This window comes from Camarhynchus parvulus, chromosome 1, assembly GCF_901933205.1.
Source record: "Camarhynchus parvulus chromosome 1, STF_HiC, whole genome shotgun sequence".
NCBI classification, from domain to species: Eukaryota; Metazoa; Chordata; class Aves; order Passeriformes; family Thraupidae; genus Camarhynchus; species Camarhynchus parvulus.
Genome location: NC_044571.1, coordinates 91,410,648 through 91,429,624, shown reverse-complemented (window position 1 = coordinate 91,429,624; position 18,977 = coordinate 91,410,648). Strand labels below are relative to the sequence as shown.

At 45.7% G+C, this 18,977-nt stretch overlaps 1 protein-coding gene across 3 annotated transcripts in view; it reads right to left on the bottom strand.

Annotated features, from left to right (window-relative positions):
* Positions 1-18,977, bottom strand: part of ARHGAP31 (Rho GTPase activating protein 31) — a 61,120-nt gene that overhangs the window by 24,151 nt on the left and 17,992 nt on the right. For all 3 annotated transcript variants that reach the window (XM_030945510.1, XM_030945520.1, XM_030945530.1), the window contains exon 2: positions 323-425. In XM_030945510.1, coding sequence (XP_030801370.1) covers positions 323-425 — 103 coding nt within the window. The remainder of the gene's footprint in view (positions 1-322; positions 426-18,977) is intronic.

Sequence of the window (18,977 nt, the reverse complement as noted above, 5' to 3'; positions counted from 1 at the left end):
CTAGTCTCCATTATCCCTAATGCAGGGAGTGGATCTCAAACTGATATAGAGAGATTGCTTTGTCCCAGAGTGAGAGAGAGCAACTCAGTATTTGCACTGAGACCCTCCTTGCCTTTCTCACTAATAGATGCAGAGGGAGACATAGGTTTTTGGGGGCTAATCCCTAAAATGCTGTCTTCCCCTGTTAGCAACTTCAAAGACAGTTTATCTTCTGCGTCAGTGTGGACCTCTGTTGGCCATAGTCTGTACCTGAGGGACTAACACCAAAAAGGTATGAGTAATGTCCCTGAATCCCTCTGACACTCCCAAACATTGCCCTTACCTCAACTTCTGTATGTTGGATGTCACTCCTGAGAGCCGGTAGATCCCATCCACGATGCCATGAGTCTCAATGAACTCCGCACAGCTCTTCAGCACGTAAGGGACTACGAGAGGAAAGCAAAGCAAGATGTCCAGTGAATACACACTGACAGCTCCCACAAGTCACCACAGAGGAGACAGTTCCATGAAAAAACCAGCAGAGGCTCTCTGTGGATGCAGGGATGGGTACAGCAATGAAAGAAACACAGGGCAAATCAAAAATAGCTCCTGCAAAGTGGCTGTGAGGATATACTGTGATTGTGCCATGCAATGCTCATTGGCATGTGACCCTGAAGTCACAGAAAAATAGCAGAAAGAAAGGTAGGGTTTCCCTCTCTTCCTTTTTCTTCCAAAATAAAATAAAATAAGCTCTTTCATTCTAATTGAAAGCATGTGGTAAAGCTTGAGGTCCTGGGAACCTCCACCCTCCACAATATAGAGCTCTAGCCTTGCTGAATTGTGCCAAAAGGTCTCATTGGCTTGGATAAAAATCAGAGAAGCATTCACACTTCCATATAAGCCTACAAACCCACAGTTTAGTGCTCATAAATCCCACTGAGGGGGTATAAAGTTCAAATATTGACTAGATCTGCACACTGACAAAACCTGACATCGGCTTCAAAAGAACTCCATCAGCATAACTAGACAAAGACTTAACCAGTCTTAAAGCTGAGAGGAGCCTGAGGCACAACATTTACATCCAGACTTGGACCCAAAGTATATGTTTATTTTTTCCCCATTATATAGGTATAAGAACCCCCCATTCTCTTGGTCAGAACAAGGCTCCCTGTCCCCAGTACTATAACAACCCAAGCTATAACAATAACAGTAAGAAAGCCCTTCCTTATTAGGTGCTAGAAACTACTGTGTATTTAATGCAATGCTTCACACAGTCATAGGCACAAAAGTCAGTAAATGCACAAGTCAAAAGTTCCCTGCTATAATGCTGACTCTGCTGCACTGCACATTTCAAAAGCTGTATGGAGAAAAACCAGCTAAGCCATAGATTTGACTGGAAAGCCAGGCATAGCAATTACTGCATCTTTGTGACACCCCGGAGACAATGCCTCTGGCTGGACCTTCCTTGAGCCTTTCTGCTCAAAGTTCAGGACTGTAATGACATATTAACATGCGCTTCATCAGATGGCATCCAAAGACAGCCCTCCAACGACAGCCTGAACAAAAACAATTAGTACATTATTATTTTTTTATTATTTTATTATTTCTCATGGGAGCCACTGAGGCCAGAGCCCGCTCATGGGTGGACCTGTCCCTGCCAAGCACTGCAGGGCACAGGCTCTGGTGAGAAAGGCTCCAAGCTTGCACCCACCTCAGGGACATACTGCTACTGAGCCAGTCAGTCAGGGAAGGGATGCCCTTCTGCCTCCTGACTTGCTGAGGGAAGTAAAGAAGGAGTCCTTCTGTGTGTCCCTTCTCTTGTTTTTTGGCCAACCCAAATACAGGCGTGCACAAAGTCCCAGTGATTACTTGGAAGCCTGTACGGTCCGAATAGACTAATTCTTCTCAGCCAAAGGAGCTTCTCCAAAACAGCAGGGAAAAACTGACTTTATGGGTTTTTTGAGCAGGCACTCAATAACATGGGTACATTGGTCATGGTGTGTTACACTCAAAGCCCTTGTGCTGATTTTCAAGACCCTCAGGCTGCTGGGCGGAGCTCAAGGCAGACGCCCTAAGCCTAAGCAGTGTTCATGAAACCATGGAATTGCAAAGAGAACAGCTGAAGCCTACAGAGTGAAAGCTTTGTCCACAACAGTCACAGAGCTATAGTATTCTCTCCTCAAGGACTTTGGAGGGGAAGGTGCATCAGAGCCTTCCAGAAAGGAAAGAACCTGGAAAGCATTCCTTTCAGTGCATGCAACTTGCTACGCGGGCTGAATGGTGTGGAAGAGGACAGAGCAAAAAACAAGAAGTACTAAATTTCCTTAATATCCTTCCAAGAAAAGTCCAAGTGACACATCAAAAAAAGAGGACCTTCCATCTCTGAGTAAGTCCTGATTAACTGCAGTAGGGAACTCAGATCATATGATGATGAGAATGCTAAAAAAAAGAGAAAGATAAATTACTTCAGGCCTCATTTCCATTTCTGGAAAATCAGGCTTTAACATCTTTATGGTAGAAGCTATGCATACATGGCATATTAAAATTTCCTTCTTGGTAGGGGTCTTGGAATAAACGACATGTAACCAGCAAAAATGAAAGGCAGATTCACATCCACATCAGATCAGTCTGGGTGAGGGAAAAGAAACCATTGAACTCCTTGCAACCCAAAATATAATAAATTGAACAGAAAACATATTTGATCACGACAGCCACATGACAAGGTTTGTCTAAAGGTTAACAGTCTTTCATGGAGACAAGCCTCATATGATGGCGCCTGGCTGCCAAAAAATGGGGTGCATGCACAAAGAATGCTTTATTAGATACTTTTTTAAACCTCAGTATTAAGAATAAGAAAACCAACTAAAAATGTCTGCATAGTGATGTTTGTTGTGACTAATTTGACCTCTTGAAAGTAAGACCTATTAAATCACACCATTTTTTGGCTGAGTTCTAAGTTTCCTTGGAGTAAATTAGGTCAAGAGGCTTCAGGCAGGTAAGCAAACCCCCTATACAGAAGAAGAGAGGCTACATCCATCTGTTGAGGACTGGTAAGCAAAAAACACGGGCCTGGGGGGAACAATCTGAAGCAAATGTATAAAATTCAACCCATTTTTAAAAGTGGGTGAAAACTGCACAGCAGAGACAACCTATAAATTGCAAATAGGCAACATACACTGAGCTCTGCTGGTATCTCTTACTGCAGCCCTGCATTTCTCCTTGCTTTTCCAACCCTGGGCTTCTCACATATCTCTGCCAGTGCCCTTCACTCATCATGTACAAGATTCCCTGCCATACCAGGTCTTTGGCTCATAGGAAGAGAAACAGTCAGTTATGCCAAAATTTGTGGCAGTTTTGTGATGTCAAAAAAAAAATCCCATAGAGGACACTTTTCATTTGCAACTGAAAATTACAGACTTCAACCTCAGATCCCTGGAGGTGAAGGGACTACATTGACTTCCTGCAAATCAAGCCCCTAAATGCAGCACTTGTATGGAACTGGAGCACAATAAATGTTTTCTTTGAGCAGGACCTGTAGCTCTGGCATTCCTGAGCAGCTCTGTTCTCCTACAAAGCTTAGCCTTTTGGGCTTTTGAGGGTGGTGAGGTTAGAGCAGCAGTGAGCAGCTCTCTCCCACTTCCAGGAGTTTCTGAGCTGGTAGGATTATTTCAGACGCGGCTCCTGATGAACTGAGGCTGGGATCAACCCTGAATGCAGGAAGGTACAGGCTCTGGCATGTGCTTTACAACAGGTCTCTATCAGAGTCACAGGGCATGTAAATCACAGGGCTGGGTGTCTCCCAAAGGAGATCAGACGTGGATGGGGATTTGCAGCAGGGGCTGTACGTGCAGGCACAGAAAGGAGATGGGGTCAGGGAGTCCAGTCTTGACACTCCTATAATTAACACTGTGCTGGAAGCTTAGGAGGCTTAGGAGCTGGAAGGGGCAGCTGGTGTCACACAGACCCTGCTTGTTCTGCCAGACAGCCAAACTGTCCTCATTTAAAACTACAAGAGAAACCAGATGGAGGAGGACAAGAGAGCATGGAGCAAGGCAGCAGTCAGAAGGGAAATTGAGTTATAAACACACTGCACACAAAAGACAATACTTCTCTTCCCCTAGACAAAAATAAACCAGAAGGGCAGTTGCAGTAACTCGTTCCACTCTCACTGGGTATCACCTCCAAGTTCGGTGTACACAGACATGCACCTTCACAAGGGTCTTTTCCAAGACAACAGCCCATGCCACCTCCTTTACAGGTGTCTGCTACTCTCACTGGGTCAGGCACCACTTCTCCTCCTTCTGATCCCCCCAGCTCCCAGTGGCAGCAGTGGGCACTGAAATTCCCACCTCCCTGCCCTGCTGGCTCTCCCTTCTCCTGTCCCTTCCCAGCCACGGTGCTGCCACCCACCAAACCTCCCCACCAGCAAGCAAGGTGCCCATTCTTTGCCAGCCTGACAAAGGCTTCATCTGGCACTGGACTGAGCACTTTGGATCCCCAAGCAGCCCAAGCTGGAGAGGTCACTAAGAAAAGAGGGAGTGACCCCATCCAGTGACCAGTGGGAGGTTCCTGGCTTTCAGTGCCACCTTCCAGAAGAAACTCTGAGTGCCCATGGGGTACAAAGGGACAGGGAGGAGGTTGCTGAGTCAGACACCCTAACCAGTCAGTGTGAATAGTGCCCAGTTTGACAGTAAGTCAGCTAACCTGGACTGGGCCATGTGCTCAGGGTACACTGCACTGAGCTGGACTGAACAGCAGCACACTGAATTTTCTACTTTATCCTTCTGTTATTTTCTCAGACTACTCCTTGTAAGGATAAGCACTGGTGACAGACATGCTCAGGGGCTCCTTGGTAGTTGGTTTCTGCCACATGGTGGAGGTTTTATGTCCTCTCTAATTTTATTTTAATTTTAGTTCAGCTATTGGGAGGATAAATGCAGACCTTTCATTTCACCTGGAACAACAACTTTTTGATTTTTGACTTGCAGGAAATAGTTTGGATTTTTTTTTCATGTCTCCCAACTATGAATCCTGTACCATAAAAAAAAAGTTTTAGACATTTTTATTTCATCCTTTTGGTTTTGTTATACATAAGTATTTTTTTAAATTGTCTTCAATTACCCTCAATAGTAGTGCATGCTTCCTATCATGCTATGTCAATACCACGACAATAAAGGTCAAAAGTCTCCTGTTTCAATTTAAATGACTAAAATAGGAAATACTTCCTTTTAAAAAGTGTTTCAGTCTGAACTAAGTGAGAGTTGTTATTTTGTACAAAAAAATAACGAAACAGAACAAACTAATATATTCAGTCGGCCTCCTAATCACAGGAAAGGAACAACATTGTACAAATGGCAACATACTTGATCATCAGTATCTCTGATATGATATTTTTCTGCATTTCCTGACTTTCTACTGTAAATCACGAGTTTTAAAGCTGATTCACTACATTTTTTTTTCTTTTTTGCTGACATGGCCTGATTTTCACTAGGCATAAGGTTGGTTGAGAAACAGACTTGAGAGCAGATCAAGCTGTGCTGTCCTCCCTGCAGCTCACCCGAGCCCTGGTGCAGCACATCAGTGACAACACCAGATTTTCTCCCAGTGCAGTGCCCTAACCAGCGGCAGCTAAGAATAAATCCTGCCTTTCCACTTTCCCTTCCACTGTTTCCTTGCCAGCAGCAGCCAGGGATGGAAGGGACCACAGCATCCAAAATCCATGCAGAGGGTCTCTTCTGCTCAGAGATGAAATTGGCAGAGCTGGGAAAAGGGATGGTTTGCCCTGTCAGGACATAAATACTACAATGACAAAGCTTCAGTTTCCAGGATGTCTGTACATACTTTTCACCAGCACTAAATTAATTTTACAGAATAAAAAAAAAAAAAAGAAAAAAAAAGCCAAAACCTGTTTCACTCTCAAATTCCAGTGTTGAACTTGGCTGTTACCTGTGGCCAAGCTGCCACAACCCCTCCATACAGACACACACCTGTATTTGAACACCATGAGACAGTAAACATCACCAAATAGGTGTAAAAACAAACCAGCTTGGTTTGTACAACTCACCTTGGCTTTTCTCCTTTAGCTGCCATAAACACAGTTTAAAAGGATGAATGGTTGGCACCAAGGTGATCCTGTCCACATGGGCAGCACAATTTATTCACTGCATAAGTCACACACTTCATGTGTTTTTTCCCCTCTGCTTCTGTGAGAAATGGCCCTGCAGTGTCACAAAGGTTATCACAACAGTGCCATTCCCTGTGATGAAAGCACTGTCCTGTCACAGTAGTGATTTGGTGGGCAAAAATGTAGGAAAAACAGACCTCAAATCTGTCAGATGCTGCGAGCCATCACCCTCCATGGCCTGCGTGGGAAGTGGAAATACTGAGTGCTGTTTGGGATGTGCCCTTCTGATTTCAAGTACACTCATTTCAACACAACCTGCAGGCTCAGCTGTGAGTTTGAGTGAAGCCAATGGACCATCAAGGATTATTTTTTTTCCCCATTGATATTATACCCAGCTTACATCTAACATATCTAAATAAGACACGTAGGAACACCTGATTTCCAGAGCAGATCTGACAACTGTGATGTTTGAAGCAGGAATGAAAAAGCCCTTGGCAGACCCAGCCAGCTCACAGACAGCACACATCAAAGAAAGCCTAAGAGAAAGCACTGCCAAAGCAGCCACTGAATGCTGACTCTCAGCCCCGGCGGTCACCGTGCCCCTCTGTAATGTGACTTTACCTTGACATAGCTGGCAAATTCTGTCACGCAGGCACTTTTGAAAGAGGTTGTACTCAATACTAGAATAGTTTTGTTAGGAAAACATCCTGCTGAGAATTTCCTGCAAAAAAAGGACCAGATAACAGAACAGGATATCTCCACTCCTAACTTTTATGACTCTGTGGTACAACCACCTCGGAAAACAGTGGCTCAGGTTCTGCATGGCAGGTCAATGAGCTGTGCACATCCTCAGCTAACCATTCAAATCCTAACAACCCTGATCCACAGCAGATTAGGGTGGATATTGTACAGCATTTTGTTTACCACATCACCAGCAATCAGGATAAATAATTCTGGAGATGGGAGTAACTGGAAAACTTATGCTTTGTCTGGGAATGGACTTGGGTGTAAGTATAGAAAACATCAGAATAGTTTTGGAGCTGCATGTAATGAATTTACTTCTGTCTTGGTAAATGCCTAGATACTGTGATGCTAAGCAAGCTGTAAGACAGGAATTCTGCCATGGACCTCAATTCTGGTGGCAGGTACTAAAACCACGAACAAATCCACAGGCTGCACCAGCTGATGGAGAGCAGGAGAAGGGTGATGCCGATGCGGCAGCTCAAGGGAGCTGGGAAAAGCAACCTGTCAGGGAAGAGCCCAGGTAAGTGTTGGGTGATGGGACGGAAAGCCAGTAATGTAGGCTTCATCTGAAGTCTCTTGAGAGCCTACTGTCTTTCATCCAGATTTATAAACAAGCTCATGGCATGTTTTCTGTATCACGCTTTCCTTTCTTCTTCTGCTCTCCTCTTAAGCATAGAAATCCAGGTAAGCCATGCTAACTCACTTAACTGCTGGCAACAAAGCAACAAAATTGCATGGACTCCATAAGTTTCTTCCTCCTCTCACCAGATTTTGGTCTTCATGTTTTCATTTACAAGAGCTTCAGAAGAAATTTAAAAATCGAGCACATCCTTTACCTAGGCCTGCCACCTGATGTAGTCCTGCTCATTTTCTTACAGTCCCAAAATTACTCTGGAGGCAACTTGTAAGCTTTAACACATGCTTCTTGACTGTTGTAAGGAGGTAGAGGCCAAAATCTCCCTTGACACTTTGAGATTCCTACATGGGATTATTAGGATTCCAGAATCAGAGGAGCAGCAATTCAAGGGGATCAATGCTCCCTACCTGAGTGTCAGTGTTAGTTTGTCCCTTAGTCCTTTTCTACTTGGACCCTAGTGTGCTAGGCAATAGTTCTCTTTATAATACAGACTTTTGGGTCTGCTAGAAGGAAATTCTGAGTGCCTAGGTCTTGATGTGCACCTGAAAAATACCAGCGACTAGTTAAACAGTTTTGAAGTCCTTTGTACTGTGCCCTTCACAAACACCATCCCCATACACTGAAATCTGCAGCAATCTCTAGAGGACGTGGAATCTGCCTGCAGTTTCTGTGCTGCTCTGTAATGATCTCCCACTGCTTGACAGATCCTTACTTCACTTTTGTTGTGATGGCAGGGTGGTGACAAAGCAACTAATTCCCAAATAAATGCTATTGGAAGGCTGCAGAAGAGACAGGATGAAGAAGGAACTGGGCTGTTATCTCATGAACACCCGTGCTGCAGCAAAGTGGGCTGCTCTGCAGTTCTCTCTGCTGTTCTTTTCCAGGAAATTTCTGGAATGTGCAGTTTTCCTTCAAACATGCAAGGAGAGGATGGAGGTCCACCAGCACTCATGGTTCTCCTTCCATGCTTGCCACACATTCACAAGCACACATGACCACTCCCAAGCTTTAAAGCACACATCCAGCTGTGCCAGATAACTCAGGATGGCAGAGCCAACGAGCTCAGGTGTGCAAAAGGGAGAAGAGGGGCCCATCACCCCACTGAGAGCCCAGGTTATCATTCAGTAGCAAGGTACAAACTAACAGAGAAGCTGGTCCTGGACCAAGCTCTCAAGTGGAAGAAAAATGGCATGCTTGAATCTCAGAGAACTTACTCATATCTTCTCCCTTCTTTTTCTTTTGCCCTGTGTCACACTGATGGACTGATGCAGACTGACACTGGGTTATGCAGCAATGTTCTTTCACTCAGGCCTCTCCCTGATCTTGCCTCTAGGGCTCTCCTAGTCAAGAGCAGTACAGCAATTTCCAGAGGTTATTCCAAATGGGCTGTTTTACAGACAGTCAACAACTTAGGGCAAAGAGCAGGAGAAATCGCTGAGGATCATTACATATCACAGGCAGACAGATGAGGAGCCTGAATGCAAACCCATGACGGTTGCAAATGAGAAGTGAAAGGCAAACGAAAACAGACTTTTGCTAAAAAGTAAATAAGGCTTTATAATGTCAGTCTGATTGAAAACAAACATGCAAAGGCACTAGCAATAATCAAGCATTATAATTTGTAGCCAAGCAGCATCAAATCCATTCCATCTTTGCTCAGTTGCTGAGCATATATTTAGACTGAGTGTTTTCACTGCCAGGTTGCCTGGGCCTGACCCAAAGAAACACACTCATACAAAAAATCCCATTGGACTCATCAGTATGTTCTACAAAAGAAAATAAGATCAGTTTGTTCTACACCCTCTCACCTTTTACTGTGACATGCAAATACTAGCAAAGGAGGTATACAAATGATAGAAGCATTTTCACCAGCATTACAGAACAAAATGATGGTGTGAGTTTCAGCACAGAGTGGAGAATGAAGACTTCTGCTGGCAGTGGAAGGTCACCTAGAAATGCTCCCCCCCACCTTGCTCAGAGGAGGCTGAAAACAGGTCAGTATTTCTTTGAAGAGGATTAAGCTGTGGGTGACTGGGATTGCTGATGTTTTTCTGGTGAAACAAGGTGCTGCTCTACCCATCCTAAGTCGTTTCCAGGGTTTACAATCACAACAGTCTGTGGGCTCGGTTTCTGTGTCTGAAAAACACGGGGACAATTCTGCCAGGAGCAGCATCTGATCAGACACACACTACACAAAAATAAATGCATCTATCAGCATATAAATGTGTGTGCATACATATACACAGATTAATGTATTTTTACACATACAGCTGTATTTGTTTATGTATGTACGTGTGTGCGTGTATGAGGTTTCATGTGCATTACCAGGAAATTCTTCTTAGAGAAAGAGATGAGTTTTACTGAGCTGTCAATCAAAGCCTAACAAAGTCAAAAGATGTGAAAGTCATGCTAGGCCAATGCCACTGGTCTGGGGGACACATCATGACATGCTGGTCCTCTTGCTTGTTGCTGCTGAAGGCTTTGCTGGGTGTGGCACTCACCCACAGCCAAGGAAAGCTGTTGATCCTGGGGACTGTGCCCCAAGCATGGACATCTGCATCAGCAAGTCCAGAACCAGTCTCAATGGACTGGTTTATCTCAGTAGTTTAGTTAAGAAGGGCAGCCCATGGGATATGGGTCATATTGGCTACACCTTTCCATCTTCAGAGGCTGCAGTACTCTAAAGTGTATACTTACAGCTGTGTTCACAAGGATTTGGTTTTCATTTCCATACACCAGGGAGGGTAAAGAGCTCAAGAAGCTGCTGAGCAGCCAGGCTCAAACATCTGCATGTGGTGCTGCTCCTTCAGGGCTTCTTGCAGAAACAGCAGGGAGCACAGCACTGCTCCATCTGCCAGCCTTGTGGCACATCAGTGCTCACATATGTTGCAAGAGGGCAGTTTGCTCGCACTCCAGAGCCTGAGAGAATCAGCAAGGACAGTAAAGGAGGCAGAACAACATTTGCAGATGGTGTCACAATGCCTCCCAGCCCTCCAGAGGCTGAGCTGAGCTAGGATTGTTTAGAATGTTTCCTGCCATGCTGTTTGTGTCTGTCCGCCTCCACCTCAGGACATCAGCACACAACTACTGAGATGCACCCAGAGGACGAGGAATGGTTTCTCCAAGGCTAAGCTGCAGGGACTGGACCTCTGCAACTGCCTGCCAGAGGTGGAAGGGCATCAGAAATAGAAACTAACTCTGTCAGATGGTCAGTGATGAAAGGAGACACAATGTTGCTTTTAAGGACACTAGTAAAAGAGGAAAAGAAATAAAGCTGAATAAAATATTCAGCATGATGGTATCTCCTTACTTCTCAAGAAGGCTTCTATCCTCTCATCTAGTAAGGACAAGTCAGGAAAGATATCCATCTACACAACACTTTTCTTTGTACTCACAAGGCCCTTCTGCTCCCAGTGGTAGCACTGTCCCCATGTCTTTCTGCACAAAAAATCCTCCACAGAGAATACAAGCATCTCGCTCCCTTCACCTCTCAATAAATATGCATGCCAGGGGTTATCAAACTAAGGGTCATTCTCAGTGCTAACAATAGGAAAAAAACCAATTTCAAGCACTTACTAAAGCAGTAAATCTAATCACTTGGCAATTGTGTTCCTGGGTTTCCAAGCCCCCCAACAGATTCCTGATATATTGCATATTTCACACTTTATTTTGTTTTCCATTTTGCAAAGGGCAGGCTCTGAAGCAGTATGAAGAAAAACAACTTTCCTGCTCCCCCTCCCCCACGGTTTTTTTTCCCCCCATGCTATCTGTGCTCCAAGTCAGGCCAGGTAGTGCTTATCATTTCCTCTGCACAGCAAACACCAGGGTGCATGCGTTTCCTGCTGGCTGGTCCTAAACTGCGAGCTGACATTGTTTTCAGGGCCCCCCTCTCTCAGAGGCAGGAGTAGCTCTGCTGCACAGCTCTTCCTGTTGATGTCAGGCTCCTCTTCCTCCTAAAGCAAATGGGCTTCCTGACGGCATCTGTGTCCTTTTCCATGAGGACTAGCAGGAACCATTTTCCTACCCAATGGCAGGGAAAAGAAAAAATTAGTACTGGAGAAAGAGATGTAATAGGGAGGAGCAGGGGTGGATGGGTTTTTTTCTATACTTTTTCCATACTTTTTTTCCAAGTAGTCTTGGAGAACATCTGGGGTCCCTCTCAATGAGGAGGAGGGAGAAGAGATAAGAGGTCAAAACAATACAGTTATGTCTTAGGGATGCTGGGATTTGCTAGTAGCAGAAAATCACTTATTAGCAGAGAACATCAGAGACTAATTACAGTTGCCGATTTCCCACTGCTAAGGAATGCAAGCTCACAATAGAATAGCTACAGCCACAGCCCCTGCGTTCCAGCAGCGCTGTCATAAGCTGTGGGAAATGCCAAGACCTTTACACCAGACTGCTGCCTTCCTTTTTATTCTCTCAAATGGAGGAATCACTACCACTGCCAGTGCTGTTTCATCAGCAGTGGAGAAAATGGGCGACGAACATGCAGAACACAGCTCACACCAAGCTGAATCACTTCAGCTCCACAGACTGCCGTTGTGTGTGTCACTGACACAGCAGAGGAGAGGAAACCTAACCAGACATCATTTCAGGCCTTCCCCAGCCCATGGTATTCAAGATTTGCACTGTCCCATTAGAGAAGCCGACGGGCTTGTCCCATCTCCCACCAGGAAGTCTGCAGTTTGCTCCACAGTGTAAGAAACAGTCATGGAGCCTGTGGCTACAGGGCCACACAGCAGGGCAGAGGGTGAGCAGCACAGCCAGAGGGTAACAGTGCTGCCTGCCCTTCACAGGATTTCAGCCACAAGGGTCCCATGGCCTCCCTCACAGAGCAAGGAGTTTGGTCCCCTTAGGACACGTACCCCAGCAGGAAAGGGTTTCTCTTGACTGGGGAAATGGAGCCCCCCAGCATTTTCTATATCACATCCATACCACTGTAGCCAAACAGGTGGGGTGGGGAGGGTGTTTACTCAGGGGTGCACAGCAATAACCACAATAGGACCTGTCCCTTAGCAGACTGTCTAGAACTAGTGCTCCTAATGGTCCTCTGGGATGAGTCACAGGTATATGTCAATAAAATAAAATACATTGTTATCATGTGATTTTCTCATTTTTCCTATCTGCGGCCTAGTTGCCTTCCTGTGACACTGCAGTACCTAAGCAAGGGGCTATACCTCCAATTTCTGTCCATAATTTGCCACAGAGGCCAACAAAATTATTCCAGCTGTACACAACCATAGTCAACAGCAGATGTGGCCCCAAGTCCGGCAGAGCCAGCAGAGCTGCAAGAGAGTGAACTGGGGCTTAGTTTTCCTCACCAGAAGAAATTCTTACTCAAGGTGCAGTTGCAAAATCTTAAAGGCTGGTGAGGGTGTAAGACGCAAAGGAAAAAAAGCCCACCTACATCCTCCCAGCAGGAGCTGGCCAGGGCTGCTGAAATACGCAGTGCTGACTCTGGAGCAAGCATTCCCAGGCACGGAGGGTGTGCCCCCATGGCTGGAGCTGCGCCAGTGCTCACACACCACAGTGGGATGGGGGACCAGGAGCTGCTGCAGGAGCAAAACCGCCCTGGAGGGGGGCACAGGAGACACAGAGCCCACCGAGCCCACATCTTCCTGCCGCCCTCTCCGCCTCTCCAAGCACCGCCTGCTATTCGTGAATGAATTACCTCAATCCCTCTTAAGCAGGGTACTGACCAGGAAAAGGGCGTGGGCATTATTAATGGAAAAATCCTTGAGTCTTTCAGCCCTGCAGTGTGGCTACAGTTACAAGGAAAACAGGATACCCTGCGGCATATGGGGAGGAGGAAGAGAAAAGGAGCAGAAACTCTAATGACCTGCAGGGATTAACTGGGGAGGAAGAACAAAGCGCTGGTGGTGAATAGGCACAGCTGGCCCAATGACCAGGAGAGAAATGAAGGCATAGAGCAGTGGTCTGCACAGGGAGGCACAGCATCCAGGGAAAGAGCAGCTTCTGGGTGATCAAGGGCTTGTAGCTATGAGTGAATGAAACTGTGAGAGGATATTACAGAGCAGGGAAAACCTCCTAGCACTGGGACATAGTATCATGAAGAATTGCCTTCTCAGGGGCAGGGTGAGAGGCAGGCTTCCTGGATATTCAAAATCCATCAGGAGATTACTCTGTATGGAATGGTTCTGCACCAGCCACTCAGACAAAGACAAAACCATCTCACCAGCCTTCTCATTTCATTATCAGGTGATGCCTTTTAAGCCACAGAAAGATTCCCTGTGTTAAAGGAAAGCATAAGTGCCAGCACTCACTACAGCAAGGGACGACCATAACCAGCAGCTGGAGTTTAAATTGGATACTAGAGCATCTGGGAAGAAAGGCCACTTGAAAATCATCCAGCTGAAAGATTTTCCAGTAGGAAAGTGTGCGTTTCACAAAATCAAAATGTTTCACCAGAATGCATGGATTCTGCTCAATTTTTCAACCAAACACTCAAAAACACTGTTTCTAGAAGGTGAAATATATTTACTCCTTTATTGTTATTTTTAACTTAATTAAACCTTTTGGAGAATTTTTATTTAGGGGTAGTTTCTCCTTTTTTATTCCAGTTCTGGATGAAAGAAGTGTTGTGGTAGGGGAAGATGGGAGTACAGTACAGTGCAAAACAGGAACCAGCTCTAATGGACATTGAGTGATATCATCAATGCATGCCTAGTGTTTGCTCCTCTCTGTACACTTCTGAGGATGGCAGCACTGTTCCGTGCAAGCTGAAGCCCAGAATATTGCATGTGTTTCTTGTCAATGAATGAGAAAAAAGGAGGTGAGTGTCCGATGGTTTGCTTTTCAACCCTTAGGACACAAAAACCCCTCATTTGAAATCTTGCTTGTATGTCACGTCCCCCATTGTGAGGATAAAACCTCAGCACAGTCTCACAAAATGTGCTTTACTTATGTCAGCAAAAATCTAAGCCCTCGGCAAGGAGTCATGAATTAACAGAGGATAAGGATCATTCTCATCCCATAGGTGCAAACAGGAGAAGCAGAAATTATTTGGCAGCCTGAGTCATGCACTGTGATAGTGGAACACCTAAGGTTAAGAGACAGTTTTCTTGTATCTCAACTCCTGGCAAACAGAAACTTACCTTCAAAAATTCAGAAGCTGGTAAAGCATGCAGAAATTGCAACTGGTTTGTCAGAATCACTGACTCAGAAAGCTGAGTTGAAAATCTCATACAAATGTGTTTTCTGGAAGAGGATCAATTTCCCCCAAGCTTCCACCAAACCAGAAAGAATCTCCCTAACCAAAGTCCTACCCTAAACCTGAACATACAGTCTAAAACCTCAGGAGATTTGAATCAGAGATCACTGATCAGATGGTCAGAGAAACCTTTTGGGTTGTTTGTCCTAGAAGTCAGTTGGTGCCAAAAGACCAGACTTCAGTAGCCCTGTTCCTGGGAATGTTTGGAATTGGTCCTGTGCTTTGTGGCTTGGTGTCACTTCTCTAATTCTTTTCTTTTTTTTCCTCTTGAATGGTTGTCTCATAACTGAATACCACAATAATAGCAAGACTGTATCAAGGGGTCATCTAGGGAGAAACTGCAATATTTCTGATCATTTCAGGGAAGGGAGGTTGGGGGTGGGGGGTGAGTGAGGAGAGGCCTGAATTCCTTGCAAGAGATGCTCTTTCTGTTTACATATCAGTTACACCACTCTTCTTGCATTCCTTGTCTACTGACTTTCTCCATCTCCTCAGCTACCCATTGTTTTCCTTTTTTACCTTTCGTTTTCATTTCACAGCACACTCAGTTTTCAGCATAACTTTCTTTCCCTGGAATTCAGACTCAAGCCCCACCTTTGGGACCCACCTTTAAAATCCCTCCCCAGCAAAAATGCACTTGGATCAGGCATTTACAATTCAGGCCCATATCTTCCAACTGCAGCTCTAAACTGCATCAAAGACTTTTGTTCCTAGCTTTTGTTCCCAGCCCTTGTTCCCTTCTCTGTTCCCTTGAAATGTCAGCAAACATGACGGCTTTGTTGGTGCCGTCAGGGTGGTCTGCCCACTTCCCACGCCAGCCATGCGGATTGGCCAGCCATGGAGCAGTCAGCAGCTCACTGGGTGTCTCCTCGAGGATGTTGTTGTTCCTCACACCAAAGCAGTGGCCTGAAGCAGCAACACTGCCATGAAATCAACAGAAAACAAATCCACCTCCAGCTGCCCTGGCTGGCACAAGGACGTGCAGACTGTTCCAAACCAGCAGCTGCTGATGCTGCCAGGCACACAGGAAAACCATGCTGGGGGCTCAGGGCTCTCCTTGGATATTGGGATGGGTATCCACCCCTTCAGACACATTCCCTGCTTTGTCTGGAGGAAGAGTCCAAATATATGTATTACTGCTGCCTCCTGAGCCAGCTGACTGCAGGGCTGTCAGAACTCAGATCTCATGGCTGTTCTAGCTCTCCTGACTTCTCTCAAATCCAAGGGTAGGTGTGTCAGGGTAGGGATAGGGTGGCCAGGCATATCCTGGCCACCTCCTTAGATGCTCCCAGGACTGCTCTGAGATGACCTGGGACCTCACTGACCCATGTTGCTCCCTGTAAGATTGCAGGAGAGTCTGCGCTGAGCCGAGCAGGCTCTGCCTGACCTCAGGGAACTGCCCGTAAAATGTGTATTCCTGCTGTGACAGCATCTCAGGGCAGAGCTCTTGGAAGGAAAGGAGAAAATAAACTGAGGCAACTAGCAACCACAGGCCATTTCTTTCTGCCCCATCACAGGAAACATTTTTAGCCAGCACTCCCCAGTAAGAGTGGCCCTAGCATTGCTCCTTGGCCCACCTGAAGTGTTTGTACCAAGGGGGATCTTCAGGGCTTCCAGGGCTTTTGTCCTGCTCTTTCTCTGCTTTGCCCACCAATATGCTGCAAAATTTTGGTCATGGCCTCTCAGTTGTTCTGAAATAACATGTCTGGCTTCAGCCTGAGAAGGCTGAGCAGCACCGCTCTAGGGCACTTTCCTGGGAAGCATTACGGTAAGGATGTGATCCAATTTAGGAATGAGCTGAGGCTCTTCCTGCTCTCTGTTCTGCATCTCTCACATTCAATTGATCTTTTCCTATCACAATGCTTTTTCCCACTCTTTATTTTCCATTAATTTCCTTCAATTACAGAAAAAAGGGACCGTGGCCAAAGAGGAATTTTTGCTGCAAGTCTCACAAAAGATCATATTTGTCTGCAGCTTGGTTTCATTCAAGGAAGGTCATTCTGTGTCAAGCACACTCAAATCAGACAATGCCTTGTCTCCAGGTCTCCAAAACCTCCTATCCAGACACTGTCATCGAAGCTTTCAACTTGGACACTCCTCTGATCCATATCCAACCTCACCACGAGTTTCTCAGCAACCTGAGAAGAGTTCTAGGCCAACGCAACCTACTTCTCTTGGAGCTGACGGCCCCACTGGGGCTTCAATGTCAACTGCAGCAAATTAAAACAGTCTACCTTCTGTTGACAAATTCACCTAAAATTTGGTTCTTTTTTTCATTCTTTGCATCAGTTGAGTTCTGGTGCATTCCTTGGACATCCTTGGAATTAAGTCATGGTTCACTCTGATAGTAAGAGGGAAAGTGTGGATGTTGCAGAAACACTTTGTCACAAGAGAGATTTGCAAGTATCCCCATCACACAGAAGTTGCCTTTGATCTGCTGCTTCACTAACCTAAATCATAAGCCCCTTTATGGCCGGGAATACTTTCTGTACATCCAGAGCTGAGTACTTCCATACCAGTTGGCTGCAGTATCCCAGATTTATACTACCATCACTGAGGTCAGAGGCTGGCCCCATGCCTTGCAGGCTGTGCCTCTGGAGGAGCTTGGTGGTAAAAGGCAGTATGCTGAAATGAAGGCAAGGAGTCAGAGGGCTACAAGGTGCTGGAGAAACCTTTCAGAGCCACAGTAACAAAATGAAGACACTCTTTTTCTGACAGCATGAAAAGCCCTTAAACTGCTTGTGTCCCACTGCAAGAGACTCTGTGTATAGAGTGCTTGAAAGGACACATGGAGTGATGAGAGCCCCATGCTAGGGAAGGCTCATGGCACAACATACAGACAAGGGGATTGCTCCTAACTGGATCCCTTGGCTTCTACAGCCCTGCTCCATCCAACTTTGTCACGCTGCTCTGCACAGCCCCTTCTACTCCACAGCTTCATACACCCGAGGATGCCGGGCAGGGGACATTCACTGAGGCCAGCTGTGCCTCTGGCCCACCTGAGCAGCGGATGAAAAGAGTTGCAAGGAAACACATCAATACAAATCCATGAAGTGCAGATACAGCTGCCAAGGCCTAAAGACCAGTGCCCTGGTCCCCTAGGCACAGATGGCCCTAGGAAGAGACTGGTTTCACACAGAGCATTTGGGTCATCCCAGTTTCTAAGACAGTTCTGGGCAGAGATGGGAGACAGCTGTATGAATCCTACATATAATGCACTTCCCTTGATCTGAAATGCTGGGTATGATGGCATGATTCAGCTGCATAACCTGGTTCATAAACCAGTTTGCTTTGCAGTATGCAAGCAGATATTTGGGTGGATGATGTCCTGTTGGACTAGGAATGGAAGGGGAGATGGCAAAGCGGGTGGGAGTCACAGTCAGGTGTACACAGCCAAGCTTGTCCTGCTCAGAGAAAACTAAGTAAAAGTTGCAAAAGATAGTGGTGGTGTTCTCAGGAAATCCAGTTTTGAATCTGGCTTGCCTCATCCTGACCTGAGACTCCTTTATAAATTACATCAGGAAGGCAGCACTGGCCAACAGAACACAACAGCTAATCATAAAATGTGAAGAATATCTATTATGTGCTCAGCTAGTGACATTTTAAAGCCTATAATTTTTTGCATCTGCAGTCTCCTGGCCTGTAGTATTTATTCTCTTTTCCCTTGGAGCCAAGCTAGAGACAGACTCAGATAAAAATCCTGAGATGAACACCCTGTATTTCAGGGAAATTGAAGTCAGGCGTCCATACTTCAAATTCAGCCCTGATCAGAGCAATCTGAGAAGAGTAAGTTCAAGAAATGAACAGGGCTTCAGAGAGGCATCTTCATCTCTCTTTTTGGCCAAGACACAGCAAAGGCTCCAGAGAGCTCCAGAGTGTAATCCAGCAGGCTTCTGAGATATGCAAAACTCAAATCCAACCCAAATCAGCTTTGTGGGCCTGTAGACCTTTGTAGACAACAGGCACAAGGTCTGTTTCTTCTGACTTCAGGTTTTTTTGGGGAAATTTCTTAACTTCAGTTTGGTAGCACTTGGGTAACGTCCATCCTCCTTTACACAAAAGCCTGGGCACTCCTGATAGGAACCTTTACAGAGGGTTTGAAAAAAAGCCATTGGAAAAACACGAATTCAGGAAACAGGAATGTTATAACTTCGCTAGCGCAAAGGCAAAAGCCATTGTGTGCACACAAATTTAGAAGCAGCAATGGCAAAAAGCTTTGAAGGAAAACAGCAGTGATTTTTATTATTGCCTTATATGAG